Source organism: Eschrichtius robustus, chromosome 12 (genome assembly GCF_028021215.1).
Source record: "Eschrichtius robustus isolate mEscRob2 chromosome 12, mEscRob2.pri, whole genome shotgun sequence".
NCBI classification, from domain to species: domain Eukaryota; kingdom Metazoa; phylum Chordata; class Mammalia; order Artiodactyla; family Eschrichtiidae; genus Eschrichtius; species Eschrichtius robustus.
This window is the reverse complement of record NC_090835.1, coordinates 37,432,338-37,448,445: the sequence shown is the minus strand read 5'-3', so window position 1 is coordinate 37,448,445 and position 16,108 is coordinate 37,432,338. Positions and strand designations below refer to the sequence as shown.

The window sequence follows — 16,108 nt, the reverse complement described above, 5'->3', positions numbered from 1 at the left end:
GGAAGCAGTGGTCCCTGCTGGACCTGGGCCATGACTCACGGGCTTTAGACTCTCCTCCAGCAGACACAGTGAATACCAGTCCTTACCTAGAAAACCCCTGTGCATCCCAAGCCCGGCCAGTGGGCACAGAAGCAACAGGGATGGGCAAAGCTTGTACGTACCACAGGCTCTTTGTGGGGCCAGCTTGGGGGCAGCTCCTGCCCACTCCCTGGCCGTGCACCAGCTGTGGATGGAGGCAGTCTCTGCTGCCCGCCCATCCTGCTCCCTGCTTTTCCCATTGGGCCAGGGCTATGGGAGAGCCCTGAATCCTGACCTTGGTAAGACTCTCCATAGGTGCGCGCTCGCACTCTCTCTCTTTTTTTGCAGTCCCATCAGCCTGTTTGACTCTCCTCTTCTCACCTCTTCTGTTCTCTCTTCTCCTCCTGGCAAGTCCTGGAGGCTGCAGATGCTCACTCCTTGCTGCACTTTCTCTCCGCTTACCGTATCCTGAGTATTCTTCAGACATCAGTTCACTCTGTTGCCGTCCTCTTAAGTGGCTTCTGTCCTGACCACGGTCCCCTGTGGGCCACAGTGTCTTGCTTGGCCAGTGTTTTGTGTCTTAGGAGCTGGCGTGCCACTCCCACGTGTGCTGAGTACATAGTATGCACCTGCAGAAGCCATAGGCTGTAGGACAGGCTTCTCTCAGAGGGTGGCTCAAGAAGTAACCTCCCTTCATGCCATCTGTTTTCACCCTTCAGCGGTGCCAGCAGCCCCCAGCAGCTGGAGCCTGGATAGCGGAGCCCGAGAGGCCCAGCCCTTCCTGTCTGCCCACACGGGGTGCATCCTGGCCCCCCCAGTGCCTCCCCGAAGCCTGCTGCATGGTAAGAAGACCTCCAGCGGGTCCCCCAGATAGTCCCCAGTCTCAGATTCTACTCACAGGCAACGGCAACAGCCCTCCAGGCTGAGAAGATGGGCCGACTCAGCCAAGGAAAAAACATCCCCACTGCAGGAAGGATCCTGCTGGGCTTTGGGGGTCAGTGAGGTTTCCAAGCACAGCAGGTGAGCTCAGTGAGGCTTTTCCAACCGTGGAGGCTGAAGACATCAGAACTGACGATGCCAAGCATGATACTCACCAGCCTGTCATCGCCAAGCAGTGGGCTGAGAGCTGCCACTGTCTGCGGTCTGTTGTTCCATGGGCTCTGATGCACTCGACCTTCTTGACCTCCTGTGTGGCATGGGTGTCTTTACTCCAGCAGCTTGTTTTGGAGAACTTCAGTGAAAAGAGAGGTTTTCCAGTGGCCTTCAATGCTGAGGGGTTGCAGGAGACTCACATCTGTCCAGTTGGCCCTGCAAGATATGCTGACTTGCAGCGCAAGAAGGCCCAGCTGAGGCTCTGGTTCTGTTTCCTTTGCAGGTCATTACTCCCTACACTTTGACGCCTTCCACCACCCCCTGGGTGACACCCCCCCGGCCCTCCCAGCCCGGACCCTGCGCAAGGTAATGCACTAAGGTGACACCCCCACCAGGATGTGAGAGGAGTCATCTCAGCTGCTAGAATTACCCCTGAGACACCTGAGGTCTACCTCTCCTGCTTCTGTCCCTGAGAGCCCAGCCTGGCAGAAGCTCAGGGTGGCCAGAGCCACACTTGGGATGCAGATGACCAATGTGTCCTGCAACAAATGTGATGGGGGCAGGGAAGTCAGAGGGTCCTGGAGACGGCAACACATGGTACCCAGAGTATGTGAGCAACGAGCAGTGAGAAGCCAGGGGGTTCCCTTCCAACACCCAACTTATCAACACACCACAGTTCAAGACGTAAAGAAACATTCCTGTGGTGGATCATAGAGCACTTTAAACTGGAGTCCACTCAAAGCAAGACGCATCAGATACCAGACCTTTACGAAAAACTCGTTAACTTTTCTGCAAATTGGAAAAGACTGTCACAGATTTTGGCAGCAGAATGCACTCATCTGGTCCATGGCCCACTAGGGTTCTTTCTACCCTCACCAACTGGCCTGATGACCCAGCCCTTCTGTCTGTACCCCAGAGCCACAGCCAGCAGCCTGGGACATGGCTTCAGGGGGCACAACTGCCCAGCAGCCAAGACAGGGCCACTTTTTAGCCACAGAAATGCAGGTGATTCTGGGGCTCCACTGGCTTGTTGGGGGCAGGGAAGAGCTAGGGGGTGACTGATGATGAAACAAGAAACATGCTGTTGATGAGGATTATTTTAAAGTTCATTAATAAGCAGACTCTTGGTCTTCTCTTCCCATGGTGGGCCAGCCAGCCTGTTTAGAAAGAGGGATTCTAACATTTCTACCTTTTCTTTTGCAGTCTCCTCTCCACCCTATCCCAGCCTCCCCCACAAGCCCCCAGTCGGGCCTGGATGGCAGCAACTCTACGCTGTCTGGCAGTGCCAGCAGCGGTGTGTCTTCCCTAAGCGAGAGTAACTTTGGGCACTCCTCGGAGGCCCCTCCTCGAACCGACACCATGGACTCCGTGCCGAGCCAGGCCTGGAATGCTGACGAAGATCTTGAGCCGCCCTACCTCCCCGTCCACTACAGCCTCTCTGAGTCCGCTGTCCTGGACTCCATCAAGGCCCAGCCGTGCCGAAGCCACTCAGCCCCGGGATGTGTCATCCCTCAGGACCCCATGGACCCACCTGCGCTGCCACCCAAGCCCTACCACCCCCGCCTGCCGGCCCTGGAGCACGACGAGGGTGTGCTGCTGCGCGAGGAGGCTGAGAGGCCTCGGGGCCTGCATCGCAAGGCCTCGCTGCCTCCTGGGAGCACCAAGGAAGAGCAGGCTCGCATGGCCTGGGAGCACAGCCGAGGGGAACAATGAGGGGCAGGGAGGCAGCTGGGACACCACCCTCAGTGAGCAGCTTGCCCCACCACTCCAGGTCTGAAAAGCAAGTCCCCCCGCAGGGAGCCAGAGAGGCCTGGCACTCAGGAGAGGACCACCCCGAGTCTACATTTCTACTGCCGTGAACTCGTGTGTTGCCATGTACAGAGGCCACAGCAGCATGAAGGGTTGTGGCTTCTCTTTTTATTTCATTTTCTACATTCCATTTCTATGGGTTTTCCTTTTTCCTTTGTGGAGTAGATGCTTTCTTCCTCCTGCAGTTCCAGACCACGTGGAGCTATATGGAGATATTGCACAGACAGAATCGATTGCTTTGCAGGGCCCCAGGGGGTAGGAGCCCAGGCCCTCCCTCCAGGGAAGAGATGCACAGAAGAATGGAAATTGCGCTAGGGACCTCTTCCTTTGCTGTGTGGACAGAAGAGCTCACGGTTGTATTCAGGGATTGCAAGGACCACGTGGACTACGTCACCAGTGGACAAGGGGGCTACAAGCCATTTTGCACAAATGTCTGCCCACCTGCTCCCTCTTCCATCCAGGAGTGTGCAACTGAGAGGCTGGCTAGACCAAACTGCCAGCTCAGGCATGTCACCTGGCCTAACTGCATGCCCAGGGCATACTGCCAGGCTTCCATGGGCCAGCCCTGCCTCCTACTCTACCTTGGATTTTTCCCTCCATCGTTTTTATTTCTGACCCTTTGCCCCTCTCCACTCTTAATACACCCCATGCCCTGCAGGAGCCCCCTTGGTGCATGGATCTGCAGTGGTTATCTCCTACCCTCTGGAGTTTGAGTGGGGGTGTAGCGCCAGAGGGACTACCCTCTCCACCTTCCTCCCCAGGGCTCGGGCAGCCACGTGTTGAGAAACAAGCTGATACAGGAGTGAGGCTGGGGTGTGGCAGGGGCCGGAAATCCTCTAAACTTTCAGAAGTGGCCAGAGTGCCTGTCATCAGCTCCTGAATCAGGGATTTTCAGCACTACCTCCAAGCAGTGGGGTTGGCTGCCCAGCCAGGCTTCTAAGGCCGGAGGACTCATGGTCAGGTTCAGCAAGCTCCTGGGTAAAAAGGGTGGGAGGGAGCTTCTCCTCTTAGAAGCAGAGAGCCACGCAGGTTGAATCATCCTCTCCCAGTAGCCAAGTGCAGGGCCTCAGCTCCAGGCCCGTGGGGACCACCACTCAGGGTTCAGGGCGGGCAGGAGGGCAGTTTCTCCAGCCTCCCCAGTCTGTTGGGCAGAAGGCAGCGGTGTCTTTATAGGAAACTCTTTCAGGTCAGGGCACCGATTTTCCTCTTGGTTTATTATTTGGGGGAATAGGGTGGGGTGGTAATAATATTTTACCAGGGTGCTTCTAAGTTACTTTTAAAAAGTCTACGAAACATTTATTTGCTTGCATTCACAACTTTGATGGTCCCAAGGCTGCCTTCTCCTTGTTGAGCAGGTGTGTTCTCCCCTAGTTCCTCTTCTGCTGGCCCATCTGACCTCCATGGTTAGGGTGTTTTTCACTTGTAAACAAATGCCAGGTTGTTTAATAGGAATGCCAGCAAGTAACCTATGAGGAAAGATGGGGGGCCGCATTAGCTTCAAGGCGTCTGGGAGTGTTTATCACCGTTGTGGGTCCTTTCTGATACTTCGAGGGCGACTCCAAGCAGAGTGGGTCAGTCCTGGCAGGCCTGGACCATCTGGTGTTCACAAGTGTGACCATCGGAGACTAGCTTTGGATTTCTTAGGTAGGAGGGCATATTTAGGTTTTAGGGCGCTTCTGAACCTCAATCCCTGGACAAGGCAGTCCTCACATAAGAACATCTACCTTCTCCACCTGGTGGCATGGGAGGGTAGAGAGTGGAATGTGGGTTCATTTGGCCTTGCCTTATACAGGGTGAGCCCGGTTTGTTTTCCCTCTCCCTCTCCATTTTCCCTAATTCGATGAAAAGGACATAATCCAAATTCCTTTCATTGGAGAATCAGCCAGTCTGAAGGTAAGTAGGAGGCAAGAGATGAGAATCCTCTGAAAAGATTGTGAAATACTGATTTTCATTCTTTCAAGCTTATTTGTAAATACCTATTTGAATGCTGTGTATTTGTACAGGAATTTGAGCAAAAAATGTATAGAGTGTGATGTCCAATTGGTATTCAGCCCTATAAATGTGTTTTTAACCTCTGGCATCCTGTGCTTATTTAAAATAAGAAAACTTCTAACCATTTCTTTTGTGTATTTATGTTTAAAATAAGAAGTGACTTAAAAATGGTCTTACCTGTACCAGAAAGCAAAGTTAAAGAAAAAAAAAATTTGTACTGGTGTCCCAAAAGGTATTTTACTGTATATATTGTGGTAGCATGTTCTAAATCCAACAAGTAATGTGAATTTTAAATGTAAATATCTGCCACTTTATTTCCCCCCTTTCCCCACTCCTTTGACTGCTGTGATGTGAATTAAAGATGAATACCTGATACTGACCCACTGAATTCACTGAATTGGGAGCAGCGCAAGTGCCCCTCTCCAACCCTTGTCGCTGGGCTCCAAGCCCTTTTAGCTCCATAGAAATCTCCTTTCTGCCCTGAGCGCAGAGCCAACCTTTCCCACGTCCTGCCTTCAAAGACAGGGAGCCAAGCCCTGCCTGCCCTGGAAATGAGGGCAGCCAAGGGCCCTGAGCGCTCAGTGGGAAGCAGCAGGCGGCGTGCCAGCCACCTCGGCCAGGCTTCCGAGGCTTGTGAGGAAAGGGGGGCACCTCTTCCCAGCGTGCGGGACAAGCCTCCGAACCCCCGACCTCCCCACTCTGAGGCGGGATGCTTCTGATCCCAAAGCCACGCAACCAACCCTGGCCCGGGTGCCTCTCTGAGCTCTGGGAAGGCAGCCCGGAGGAGAGCCCTTCCTACGGGCGCCCCTCCAGCCCAGAGTCTGTCCACCCCGGCCCGGGTACCCCTGACGGCCCGCGCGAGGCGGGCTCCGGCTACTCGGGGCTCAAGCGGGTGGGCGCCTGAGCTGCTGGGGCAATTCGGACGTGGTCCGCCGGCCTCGCAGGCGCCAGAGCCTCCACAGGGGCTCCCCAAAGTCTGGTCCCCCCGCCTACGTGATCCTTTAAAAAAAGGTAAAAGGAAAAAAACAACCTCTTCGGAGCCTCGCCTGCCGCCGCCCGCCGTCCCTGCCTTGTTGGGTTGCGGCTGGCCCCAGAGCCCCTGACCTGCGCCACGATTCGGGGCCTGGGCGGGGAGGTCCGTGGGTTTTTCAGGCCGACTTGGGGCCCAGAACAGGGGGTACGCAGGCCAACCCTACTTCAGCTTGCAGCACTCCGCCTCAGCCACTGCCGGGGAACCTACCCAAGATGGCGGCCGAGCCGCTTCCGCCGCCTTCACGGCCGCTTCCTGCCGGCCGCCCTGGTTCAATCAGCGGCCGACAACTGTCTAGGGCCGAGGGCGGGCGACGCCACCAGCCAATGGGGAAGGGCAGCGTGGAGCCGCCCGTCTGGGCTCCGAGGCGCTTGGACCAATGGGGACATGGCGTGTGGGAGGGCGCGGAGGGCACCCGCCAATGGGGAGCCACGGCGCGCGGCCTGGACCTGGAGGAAGCGCTGCTCTGCGGGCGCGGTTTAGTCGGGCGGCGGCGGCGGCGGCGGGTAGAGGAGGATGTGGGCCACGCATGGGCTGGCGGTGGCGCTGGCTCTGAGCGTGCTGCCGGGCAGCCGGGCGCTGCGGCCGGGTGACTGCGAAGGTGCTGCGGGGTTGGGGGTCCGTGCGCTGTGGCCCGCCTGGCGGCGGCGCCGCCAAACCTAACCAAACCACTGAGCGGCCCAGTGGCAGGGGCTGATACGGGCGGGGGCGGCGGGGGCGGCCGGCCCCAGCGGGGTCCGCCAGAGGAGCGGCCGACGCCGGGCCTAGAAAACATTTCCTGGGCCTACAAACCATTGGTCCGACGAGAAGAAGTTGGGACTAGATCGTGCAGAAAACTTGGCCTGAAATTGGGATAACGCTGGAGTTTTGGTCCTTTCCCATCACTGGGCAGAGGCTCCCGGCAGCGGCCCTGGCCGGGGTGGGGAGTCCTGAGGGCCGGCCGTGGGCACCGCGCCTTGTCTGATGGGGTTGCGAAGCCGCACCTCGGAGTTAGGTGTTGTATTTGGAAATGAGCAGCATTTGGATCGCTTTTTTCTTCGGCCTCCAGTTTGTCCATTTATGAGGTCACAGTGAGTCCATCTCAAGGACACGTGTTCAGTCTCGGCTTAAACTTTATGGAAAAAGCAGGGAGGAGCCGTTTGTGGGTCATTGGGTGATGCTCGTTCCCCGTATGCCCCGGGTGAACCAGGGGACCCAGCAACCCGGAGCGCGGTTCTGTCTACCTGTGGGCACCTGAAAAAATCGGTGATGGAAAAACTCACCTTTCTCCGTGTCTCCTATTAAAATTGCTGACGGAGTTCCCTCCTGGTGAATTGCGGTGCAACTTGGTGATTGCTGAGCATCTCCCTTCCCTCTCTTTTCCAGTTTGTATTTCTTATCTGGGAAGATTTTACCAGGACCTCAAAGACAGAGGTGTCACATTCTCACCAGCCTCTATTGAAAAAGAACTTATAAAGTTCTGCCGTGAAGCAAGAGGCAAAGAGAATCGGTTGGTGAGTAGCTGTCTGATCCTCCCCAAGCTGGCCCTGGCCAGTGTTTAACCCTCTGCTTCACAGGCCTCTCAGTAAAAGGCCCTGCCCACTTGTCTATTCAGGAGGCCAGATGTTCTGTTAGTTAACTAATGTGGGACTGAAGGGCTTTCTGTGTTCTGCAGTTGTGATGTTACCCTCTTAGTACTGATTAAGCACCTACTGTGTGCTGGGCACTGGAAATATCAGGGGAGAGCAATGACAGGCAAATGATGCAGTGGGATGGGTGTCATGCAGAAAATGGACCAGGATGGAATGAGTGGGTGCTGATTTAGACAGTAGTCAAGAATTCTTCTGAGAAAGGGTCATCATTGTGAAGGGGGAAGAGCATCCCAGGCAGAGGGACTAGCCAGTGTGAATGCCCAGAGGCCAGAGCAATCTTGGCATGTGTGAGGGCAATAGAAGATTACAAAGTGTGCCCAGGATAGGCCAAGGCTGAATTGAGGACAAGAGCCCTAATGAAACGATGGCTTTTGTAGCTTTAACTTCCCTGGCAGTCTCTGGTTTGTCTGTCTTTCTGTTTAAAGGTTTGAACCGTGGTGACTTTTAAATTCATCTGGTGGCTGTCAGCTCTGGGACCAAGCGTGTATTAAGAGCCTTGGGTTTACACTGACTGAATCTGACTGCCAATACAGGCGGGGCATGGGAAAATGAGGCAGAGAAAGAAGATGTTTTCAGATGTCAATATGCTTTGGAGGAGACAGCTCTCAAGTGGCACCTTCTGAAGGCCATTGTCCTTTCTTGCTGCAGTGCTACTACATTGGGGCCACAGATGATGCAGCCACCAAGATCATCAACGAGGTGTCGAAGCCCCTGGCCCACCACATCCCTGTGGAGAAGATCTGTGAGAAGCTCAAGAAGAAGGACAGCCAGATCTGTGAGCTAAAATACGGTGAGTGTGGCCTTATTTAACCGACACCGAACACCCTCTTTGCTCAGGCATTAATGAAGTTTACTTTCTAGCTGGGGAAGGCACGTGATAAACTAGAGCCTTCACGAGTGAGTTACACAGCATGATTGGTGGTGTTAAATGGTGGGGGGGGGGGGGCGGCGCAGTGCACAGGCTCACCTTGCATCATGGTGGGTGGAGGTCAGAATAGGCCTCATCGAGGAGGTGACATTTCAGCAAACTTTGAAGGAGGTGGGGGATTAGCCAAGGGCATAACTAATGGAGGAGCATTTCAGGCAGAGGAAACAGGCAGTGCAAAGGCAGCCAGTGGCATGACAGATGGGTGGGCAGGTCACAGAGGGCCTTGCAAGTTGGTGAAGATTTGGCTTTTAGTCTGAGGGAGGATGAGAATGTTGGTTTTCGGCCAGAGAAGGGATGTAGTCTGACTTGCCTTTAACAGGCTTGTCCTGACTGCAAGCCCTGAAGGCCCAGCGATCTTTATTATTTTGAAAAGAATGGCTGTGTCCCAACAAGAAGGCCCAAGATTATGGGCGCACAGCATCTCTTGCTGAATAAGTCTCTGGTGGGAAAAACAGTTCAGGTCTTCAGAAGGAGTCAGGGCCAGGAATCATTGTCCTCTTCTGTAAAATTTAAACAGCACCAACATATTTTATTGTGAATTGAGTGTCCAAGGGCTGTGTTCGCCCACTTGTGTCAAGGATAACTGGTCTTCTGAGAGTGATCCTGGTTCAGTCCTGATGACTCAGGGTCTCTCTGTGGGCACAAGTGGTCATGGAAGAGTAAGCTCCTAACTCAAGGGCCCGACCAGGGTCTGTGTTGGGCAATTGAGGCTAGGGGATCTATCTGCTCTCACCCTGGAGCTCTTATTCTACAGTGGTGTGGGCTGCACTGTGACTATTTAAGAGGCACTTGGAGTGGGGAGCCACATTCCTCCTATAAGGTTCCTCCTGTAAGGACCACATGGCCTCCATCCCTGTCCCTGGTGACACTGCATGTCTGTGGTGGACATTGCCAGCATGAGACCCACCTTCCTGGTGAAGGGGCCTGGGCTAGTTCCCCCTCTTGGGGGCAGTGGGCACTGACACACCTGCATGTGTCTCTCTCCCTGCAGTCAGTAGGGCTGCTTGTTTTAAGGGATGGTTTGGATGTGCGGGACTATTGGGGTCCGCTGTTCCTCCCACCCAGCTGGTTATTCTCCCTGCTCTCTCCAGACAAGCAGATCGACCTGAGCACAGTGGACCTGAAGAAGCTTCGAGTTAAAGAGCTAAAGAAGATCCTGGACGACTGGGGAGAGACGTGCAAAGGCTGTGCAGAAAAGTCTGACTACATCCGGAAGATTAATGAACTGATGCCTAAGTACGCCCCCAAGGCAGCCAGTTCACGGACTGATTTGTAGTCTACCCGATGCCTGCTGCACCTGAGGGGAAAAACACTTCGTCTGTGTCTGTCCCAAACAGCCTTTTTGTAATTTATTTTTTAGGCAGGCTCCTGACAAAGTCAGGCTTGAAGCCTGGAGCTTTCCTGATGATGCTGGGTCCACAGCGCCCCCTTGGGGGGGATTCACTTTGTTCTGTTGCCGATTTACTCTAGGACTTCAAAGTATGTCTGAGATTTTTTTATTAAAGGAAGAAAATTTCTAGCTGTCCTTGAAGAATTAAAGTGAATACTGAAATTGGGTTTTACCCGTAATGAAGATTTCACCGGTTTATGCTTTCCAGTTTATAAAGTTTTCAGGTATATTCACATTTGTCCCCCGACCACCAGTCAGTGCTGGAGATGCCAGGGGGACTGAGGCACGTGGGGTTGTGCAGGACCGGAGGGTCTCTCAAGGAGAATGTTGGGCTTGATACCCCCAGCCCGCAGGGACTGTCTTACCCATATGAGAGGGGCTGACATGGGACTTGGCTGTGAGCAGGACTGAGGTTTAGTGCACTTTTCTGTGACGATGACTTCAATAACTGCATATGTTCAGTACTGTCACATTTCTAAAGATGCTGGTGGCCTGGCTACCTCCACCAATCACTGTCCAGATCAGGCCATCTACTTGCTCATCTGAGTTTGTGGTCTAGTGTCAGTCCTAAGTCTCTGGTGCCTAATTGGGATTTTGCAAGACTGGCAGGAGTTGGTTTGTACAAAGAGCCGATGAGAGGCTGCCTTTTGCCTTTGTTTACCCAAGATAAGCCAAACAGTTGAGGTCCCAAGAGCATGTCCCTGGAGTCTGGTTTTTTAGTTGCTCTCTTTGGGGTTGGTGCTTGGGAAACCCAGTTACCAGCATGAACTGTGACTCAGTGGAGACACCTGTGCTCCTCATGCCCGCAGAGACCACCTGAAGGGAAGGACTAAGAAGCAGTGCTTTCCAAGGAATTGCTCTGACTTTGGGTCACATCATTTGTGCAGTCCCTAAATTCAGTTTGCCTACGTAAAGGGCCCTCTCAGCTTGCTGTGGGGTCCACTAATGCCTGGCAGGAGCAGGCCCAGGCTCACATTTTTCACCTCTACAGCACCATGTCTGAGAGGAAAGTGAGGTCGAGTCTCTTGGCCAAGTGTTCCCTGTTTGGAGGAATTAGATGGGCTGTTAAGATCTGACAAGCAAAAAAAAAAAAAAGATCTGACAAGCACAAAGTATCCTGAGCCCCCCTGAATGGTGCTGAGACAATCCATGGCTGGAGCCAGAAGTCTTAGGAGATGGAGCTGTTTCAGCCTAGCATCCTAGGTCTCTGTTCCTGTGGCCTTTGTGTCCTCCAGGCCACAGTGAGCAGGGAAAACAGCCCAACTACTACTACCCTAGAGCTGATCCCCAAGATTATCTGTGAAAGGAGGCGTGGAATGTTAACAGGTGTTTCTTCTAAGACTTTCCTCTTGCACCTGCCTTCGCTGTTGCAGGAGCTCCTCCCACAGCGTTCTGGCCATGGGAGGAGGAGGGAAGAGCTGTGGTCCGCTCTTCCCCACTCCACGGTTTCTGTGGCTGAAGTTGGGTCAGGTTCTGCGAAGCCTCCAGCAACTCTCCATGGAGGATGAAAGCTTCCCCAAGGGGCTTGGCACCTGGGCAGGATTCCCCCTCACCTCACCACCATGGAGGTGGACAGAAGGGCACTGGCCAGGGAGAGGTAAGCGTGGCAAACTGGGTAACCGCCGGGTTTGACGTTCTCTTCGCCCTTGGCTCCATGGCCCTGCCCTTACAGCCCTCTGTGTGCTCGAATGCCCAGAGCAGAGGGTGGGGCCCTGTGGCGCCAAGGAGCCTATTCCCACTCTGGAGACCGCAGGTTTGTTTCGGATTTCTGTGCTCAGGGCCCAGACAGGTCGCGCCTTCTGCATGCATAGGCATAGTCCTCATAGCCTTGCGGGGCGGGGCGGGGCGGGGGTGGGGGGCGCTGTTGCAGGTGAACCTGAACGCAGGGGATGCTCGAGATATGGGGCGTGGGTCCTAGGGAGCGGCGTGTTTCGGTCCTTGGGGTTGTCCATGCTGGACCCCAGTCAGGAGATGCCGTGGCAGGGCACGGGGGTCACCCGAGCCTAGTCCTGAAGTTGGGAATACCACGTAAAGAAGCCGCAGGGTCAAGGCCTGGGACCCCCGCGCCTACAGAGGCTGCCACAGCCGCTGCCATCAGCGCGGGCCCCGGAGCCGGGAGCCAGAGGCCTACGTCCCGCAGCCACCTGGGCTGGCTCTTTCGAGGTCTCCAATCTCCGTGGAGCCCCGAGCCTCGTCCACGCCGGCCGCGCAGTGGCGCCAGAGCTCACGGCCTGGCTGCGCTCGCCCGCTTGCCCCGGGGTCACGTGGAATGGGGGGGGCGCAACCCGATGACGCACGCCCGGCGCAGCTCTCGCCCCGCCCACCACAGGGTCACGTGGCACGGCCGGCGCAGCTTGATAACGCGACGCCCAGGCCCTGGGCGCAGCTCCCGCCCCGCCCCTCCGCCGCGCCGAGTCCTTTTGTCCAAGATGGCGGCGCCGGAGGCGCTGCCTCTTCGGCGGCCGCCGCCGCCGCCGCCGCTGTGAGGGGCCTGCGGGCCGCCCGCCCGCCCGCCGCGCCGGCGCCATGAAGAGGCAGAGCGAGCGAGACTCGAGCCCGAGCGGGCGCGGCTCGTCATCGTCGGCCAAGCGGCCGCGGGAGCGCGAACGGGAGGCGGAGGCGGGCGGGCGGCGGGCGGCGCACAAGGCCTCGGGCGGCGCCAAGCACCCCGTTCCAACGCGGGCCCGCGACAAACCCCGCGGTAGCGGGGGCGGCGGCGGTGGACATCGCGACGGCCGCGGCGCCGGGGACGCGAATCACCGTGCGAGCAGCGGCCGCTCCTCAGGCTCGGGCGCTGGCGGCGGGGGACGCGGTGCCAAGGCCTCGGGGGACCCGGGCGCTTCGGGCGCTTCGCCCCGCGCGTCTCCACTACCGCCACCTCCGCCGCCGCCCGGGGCCGAGCCCGCGGGTCCCGGCTCATCAGCAGCCGCACCCGAATACAAGACGCTGCTCATCAGCAGCCTGAGTCCCGCGCTGCCCGCCGAGCACCTCGAAGACCGGCTCTTCCACCAGTTCAAGCGCTTCGGCGAGATTAGTCTGCGCCTGTCGCACACGCCTGAGCTGGGCCGCGTGGCCTACGTGAACTTCCGGCACCCGCAGGACGCGCGCGAGGCCCGCCAGCACGCCCTGGCCCGCCAGCTGCTGCTCTACGATCGTCCGCTCAAGGTGGAGCCCGTGTACCTGCGCGGTGGCGGCGGCGGCGGGAGCAGCCGGCGAAGCAGCAGCAGCAGCGCGGCCGCCTCCACGCCGCCCCCGGGGCCACCCGCGCCCGCCGATCCGCTCGGCTACCTCCCGCTGCACGGCGGCTACCAGTACAAGCAGCGTTCGCTGTCCCCGGTTGCCGCCCCGCCACTGCGGGAGCCCCGCGCCCGCCACGCCGCTGCAGCCTTTGCCCTGGATGCTGCCGCCGCCGCTGCCGCCGTAGGACTATCCCGGGAGCGGGCCCTGGACTACTATGGGCTGTACGACGACCGCGGGCGACCCTATGGCTACCCGGCGGTGTGCGAGGAGGACCTGATGCCTGAGGACGACCAGCGGGCCACGCGCAACCTCTTCATCGGGAACCTGGACCACAGCGTGTCAGAGGTGGAGCTGCGACGGGCTTTCGAGAAGTACGGCATCATTGAGGAGGTGGTCATCAAGAGACCCGCCCGTGGTCAGGGCGGTGCGTATGCCTTCCTCAAATTCCAGAACCTGGACATGGCCCACAGGGCTAAGGTGGCCATGTCGGGTCGGGTGATTGGCCGCAACCCCATTAAGATAGGATATGGCAAGGCCAACCCCACTACTCGCCTCTGGGTGGGTGGCCTGGGACCTAACACCTCACTGGCGGCTCTGGCCCGGGAGTTTGACCGCTTTGGGAGCATTCGGACCATTGATCATGTCAAAGGAGATAGCTTTGCCTACATCCAGTACGAAAGCTTGGACGCAGCCCAGGCGGCCTGTGCTAAAATGAGGGGCTTTCCCTTGGGAGGTCCAGACCGCAGGCTGCGGGTGGATTTTGCCAAAGCAGAGGAGACTCGGTATCCCCAGCAGTACCAGCCCTCCCCCCTCCCTGTGCATTACGAGCTGCTCCCAGATGGATATACCAGGCACCGAAACCTGGATGCCGACCTGCGGGTGAGGGATAGGACCCCCCCACACCTCCTGTACTCAGACCGAGACCGGACCTTTTTGGAAGGGGACTGGACCAGCCCCAGTAAAAGCTCTGACCGCCGAAACAGCCTCGAGGGCTACAGCCGCTCAGTGCGCAGCCGGAGTGGTGAGCGCTGGGGAGGAGATGGGGACCGGGGCCTGCCCAAGCCCTGGGAGGACAGGCGGAAGCGCCGGAGCCTTTCCAGTGATCGTGGGAGGACAACCCACTCCCCTTATGAGGAACGGAGCAGGACCAAGGGTGCTGGGCAGCTTGTGGACCGAGGCTCTGACCGCACCCCTGAGCGCAGTCGCAAGGAAAACCATTCCAGTGAAGGGACCAAGGAATCGAGCAGCAACTCCCTCAGCAACAGCAGACACGGGGCTGAGGAGCGGAGCCACCACCACCATCACGAGGCTGCAGACTCTTCCCACGGGAAGAAGACACGGGAGAGCGAGCGCAATCATCGGACCACTGAGGCTGAGCCCAAGCCTCTTGAAGAGCCAAAACACGAGACCAAAAAGCTCAAGAATCTTTCAGAGTATGCCCAGACACTGCAGCTAGGTTGGAATGGGCTTCTAGTGTTGAAAAATAGCTGCTTCCCGACATCTATGCACATCTTAGAGGGGGACCAGGGGGTTATCAGCAGTCTCCTCAAAGACCACACTTCTGGGAGTAAGCTGACCCAGCTGAAGATTGCCCAGCGCCTTCGACTGGACCAGCCCAAGCTCGATGAGGTCACACGACGCATCAAGCAGGGGAGCCCCAATGGCTACGCAGTGCTCCTAGCCACACAGGCGACCCCCAGTGGGCCTGGCACTGAGGGGATGCCCACGGTGGAGCCAGGCCTACAGAGGCGGCTTCTCAGGAACCTGGTCTCCTACTTGAAACAGAAGCAGGCTGCAGGGGTGATCAGCCTGCCAGTGGGTGGGTCCAAGGGCAGAGACAGCACGGGCATGCTCTATGCCTTCCCTCCCTGCGACTTTTCACAGCAGTACCTCCAGTCAGCACTGAGGACATTGGGCAAGCTAGAGGAAGAACACATGGTGATAGTTATAGTAAGAGACACAGCCTAGCCTGAACCTGTCTTTTCCACAAAAGCAGTTATTTTAAGGTCTGACCCCACCCCCACCCCCCGCCTCCCCCCCCCACTCCAAAACGTACCCCCTTGGTTTGAATTCTCTGCTGCGTTATTTCGGTTCATTTGGTAGGGGACCAAAGTCCTGTCCCCCACCAAAACTATAAATTCTTAGGTTTTGGGGTTTTGTTTTTTTTTTTTTTTTTACAGTGATGAGAAAAATGAGAAGGGACTCCTGTCATGTTGGTTTCTAGTGTATGAGATACTGTCTGCTGTGTTCTGTATTTTTTTATTTTTTGACTAACTGTATGGAAAGTTGTCAGTAAAGCCTTTGTCAGAGGATGGATTTTTAATCCTGTTCAGAGTCCTGGTTTAATTAAGTTTTTTTTCTCAAAGGATGGAAGACTTCCCTGCTGTATGCACACAAATGCCCTACGTCATCTTTCCACCACTGGCATATCTCACAGTCCTCCTGCATTGGTGGCTCTCAGCCCCTCAGCTCTTTGGGCTGAATCAGGACTTTACTCATATTTGTTTTTTATGTTGGCTAAGAGCAGGTGGGTTTCATTTTGGACCCTGCCATGCCAGCTTGAGCAGAGCCCATGCACAGGAAGGGGTTGAGCCTAAGTCTGGCCAGCAGCTGTGGTAGTTTTTTGTTTTCTTGCCCTAAACAATGTGTGTGTCCATCAGTTTGAGCTGTAGCTGTTGAACAAGGCACCTAGTCTTCAGGCCTTTTTGAAAGCACGTAGACCTTAGCAGTTGTGTGGTCTTGTAGTCATGGGAGGAGCAGTGCAATATTGGGGTCTTGGTACCATGGATCCGTTGAGGCCTCCTTCTCTTGTTCAGCCTCCCTTCTAGCCTTAATGCAGCAGCCCAGGGATACCCAGTTGGAGACAGCTGCCTCGGACTCCAAGGGACAGTGGAGGCCAAATGCTGGAATGGAGAGTGGGAGGCAGCTTTCCTTGGTTAATTCTTGAAACTTTCCCGTCCCGGTGTATGTGAATTCTG

The 16,108-nt window shown here is 56.5% G+C and overlaps 3 protein-coding genes across 3 annotated transcripts in view; all 3 read left to right on the top strand.

Annotated features, from left to right (window-relative positions):
• DOCK3 (dedicator of cytokinesis 3) overlaps positions 1-2,823 on the top strand; it is a 349,841-nt gene extending 347,018 nt beyond the window's left edge. Inside the window, exons 51-53 of the mRNA XM_068559156.1 lie at positions 738-860; positions 1,394-1,476; positions 2,314-2,823. Of these exons, the coding sequence (XP_068415257.1) occupies positions 738-860; positions 1,394-1,476; positions 2,314-2,823 (716 nt within the window). The remainder of the gene's footprint in view (positions 1-737; positions 861-1,393; positions 1,477-2,313) is intronic.
• Positions 2,824-6,320: 3,497 nt separating this feature from the next.
• On the top strand, positions 6,321-10,069 carry MANF (mesencephalic astrocyte derived neurotrophic factor). Its single transcript, XM_068558998.1, is given in 6 exon segments — positions 6,321-6,358; positions 6,360-6,449; positions 6,451-6,542; positions 7,307-7,434; positions 8,221-8,362; positions 9,592-10,069. Coding segments are annotated over 6 exon segments (675 nt in total). The 3' UTR covers positions 9,777-10,069.
• Positions 10,070-12,343: 2,274 nt separating this feature from the next.
• RBM15B (RNA binding motif protein 15B) lies at positions 12,344-15,453 on the top strand. The gene has a single exon (XM_068559110.1). It carries the CDS (start codon positions 12,417-12,419, stop codon positions 15,096-15,098), a length of 2,682 nt encoding a protein of 893 aa, XP_068415211.1. The 5' UTR covers positions 12,344-12,416; the 3' UTR covers positions 15,099-15,453.
• Positions 15,454-16,108: the final 655 nt, after the last annotated feature.

Coding starts and splice junctions, on each gene's coding strand:
- RBM15B (XM_068559110.1), top strand. CDS start 12,417: ATGAAGAGGCAGAGCGAGCGAGACTCGAGCCCGAGCGGGCGCGGCTCG.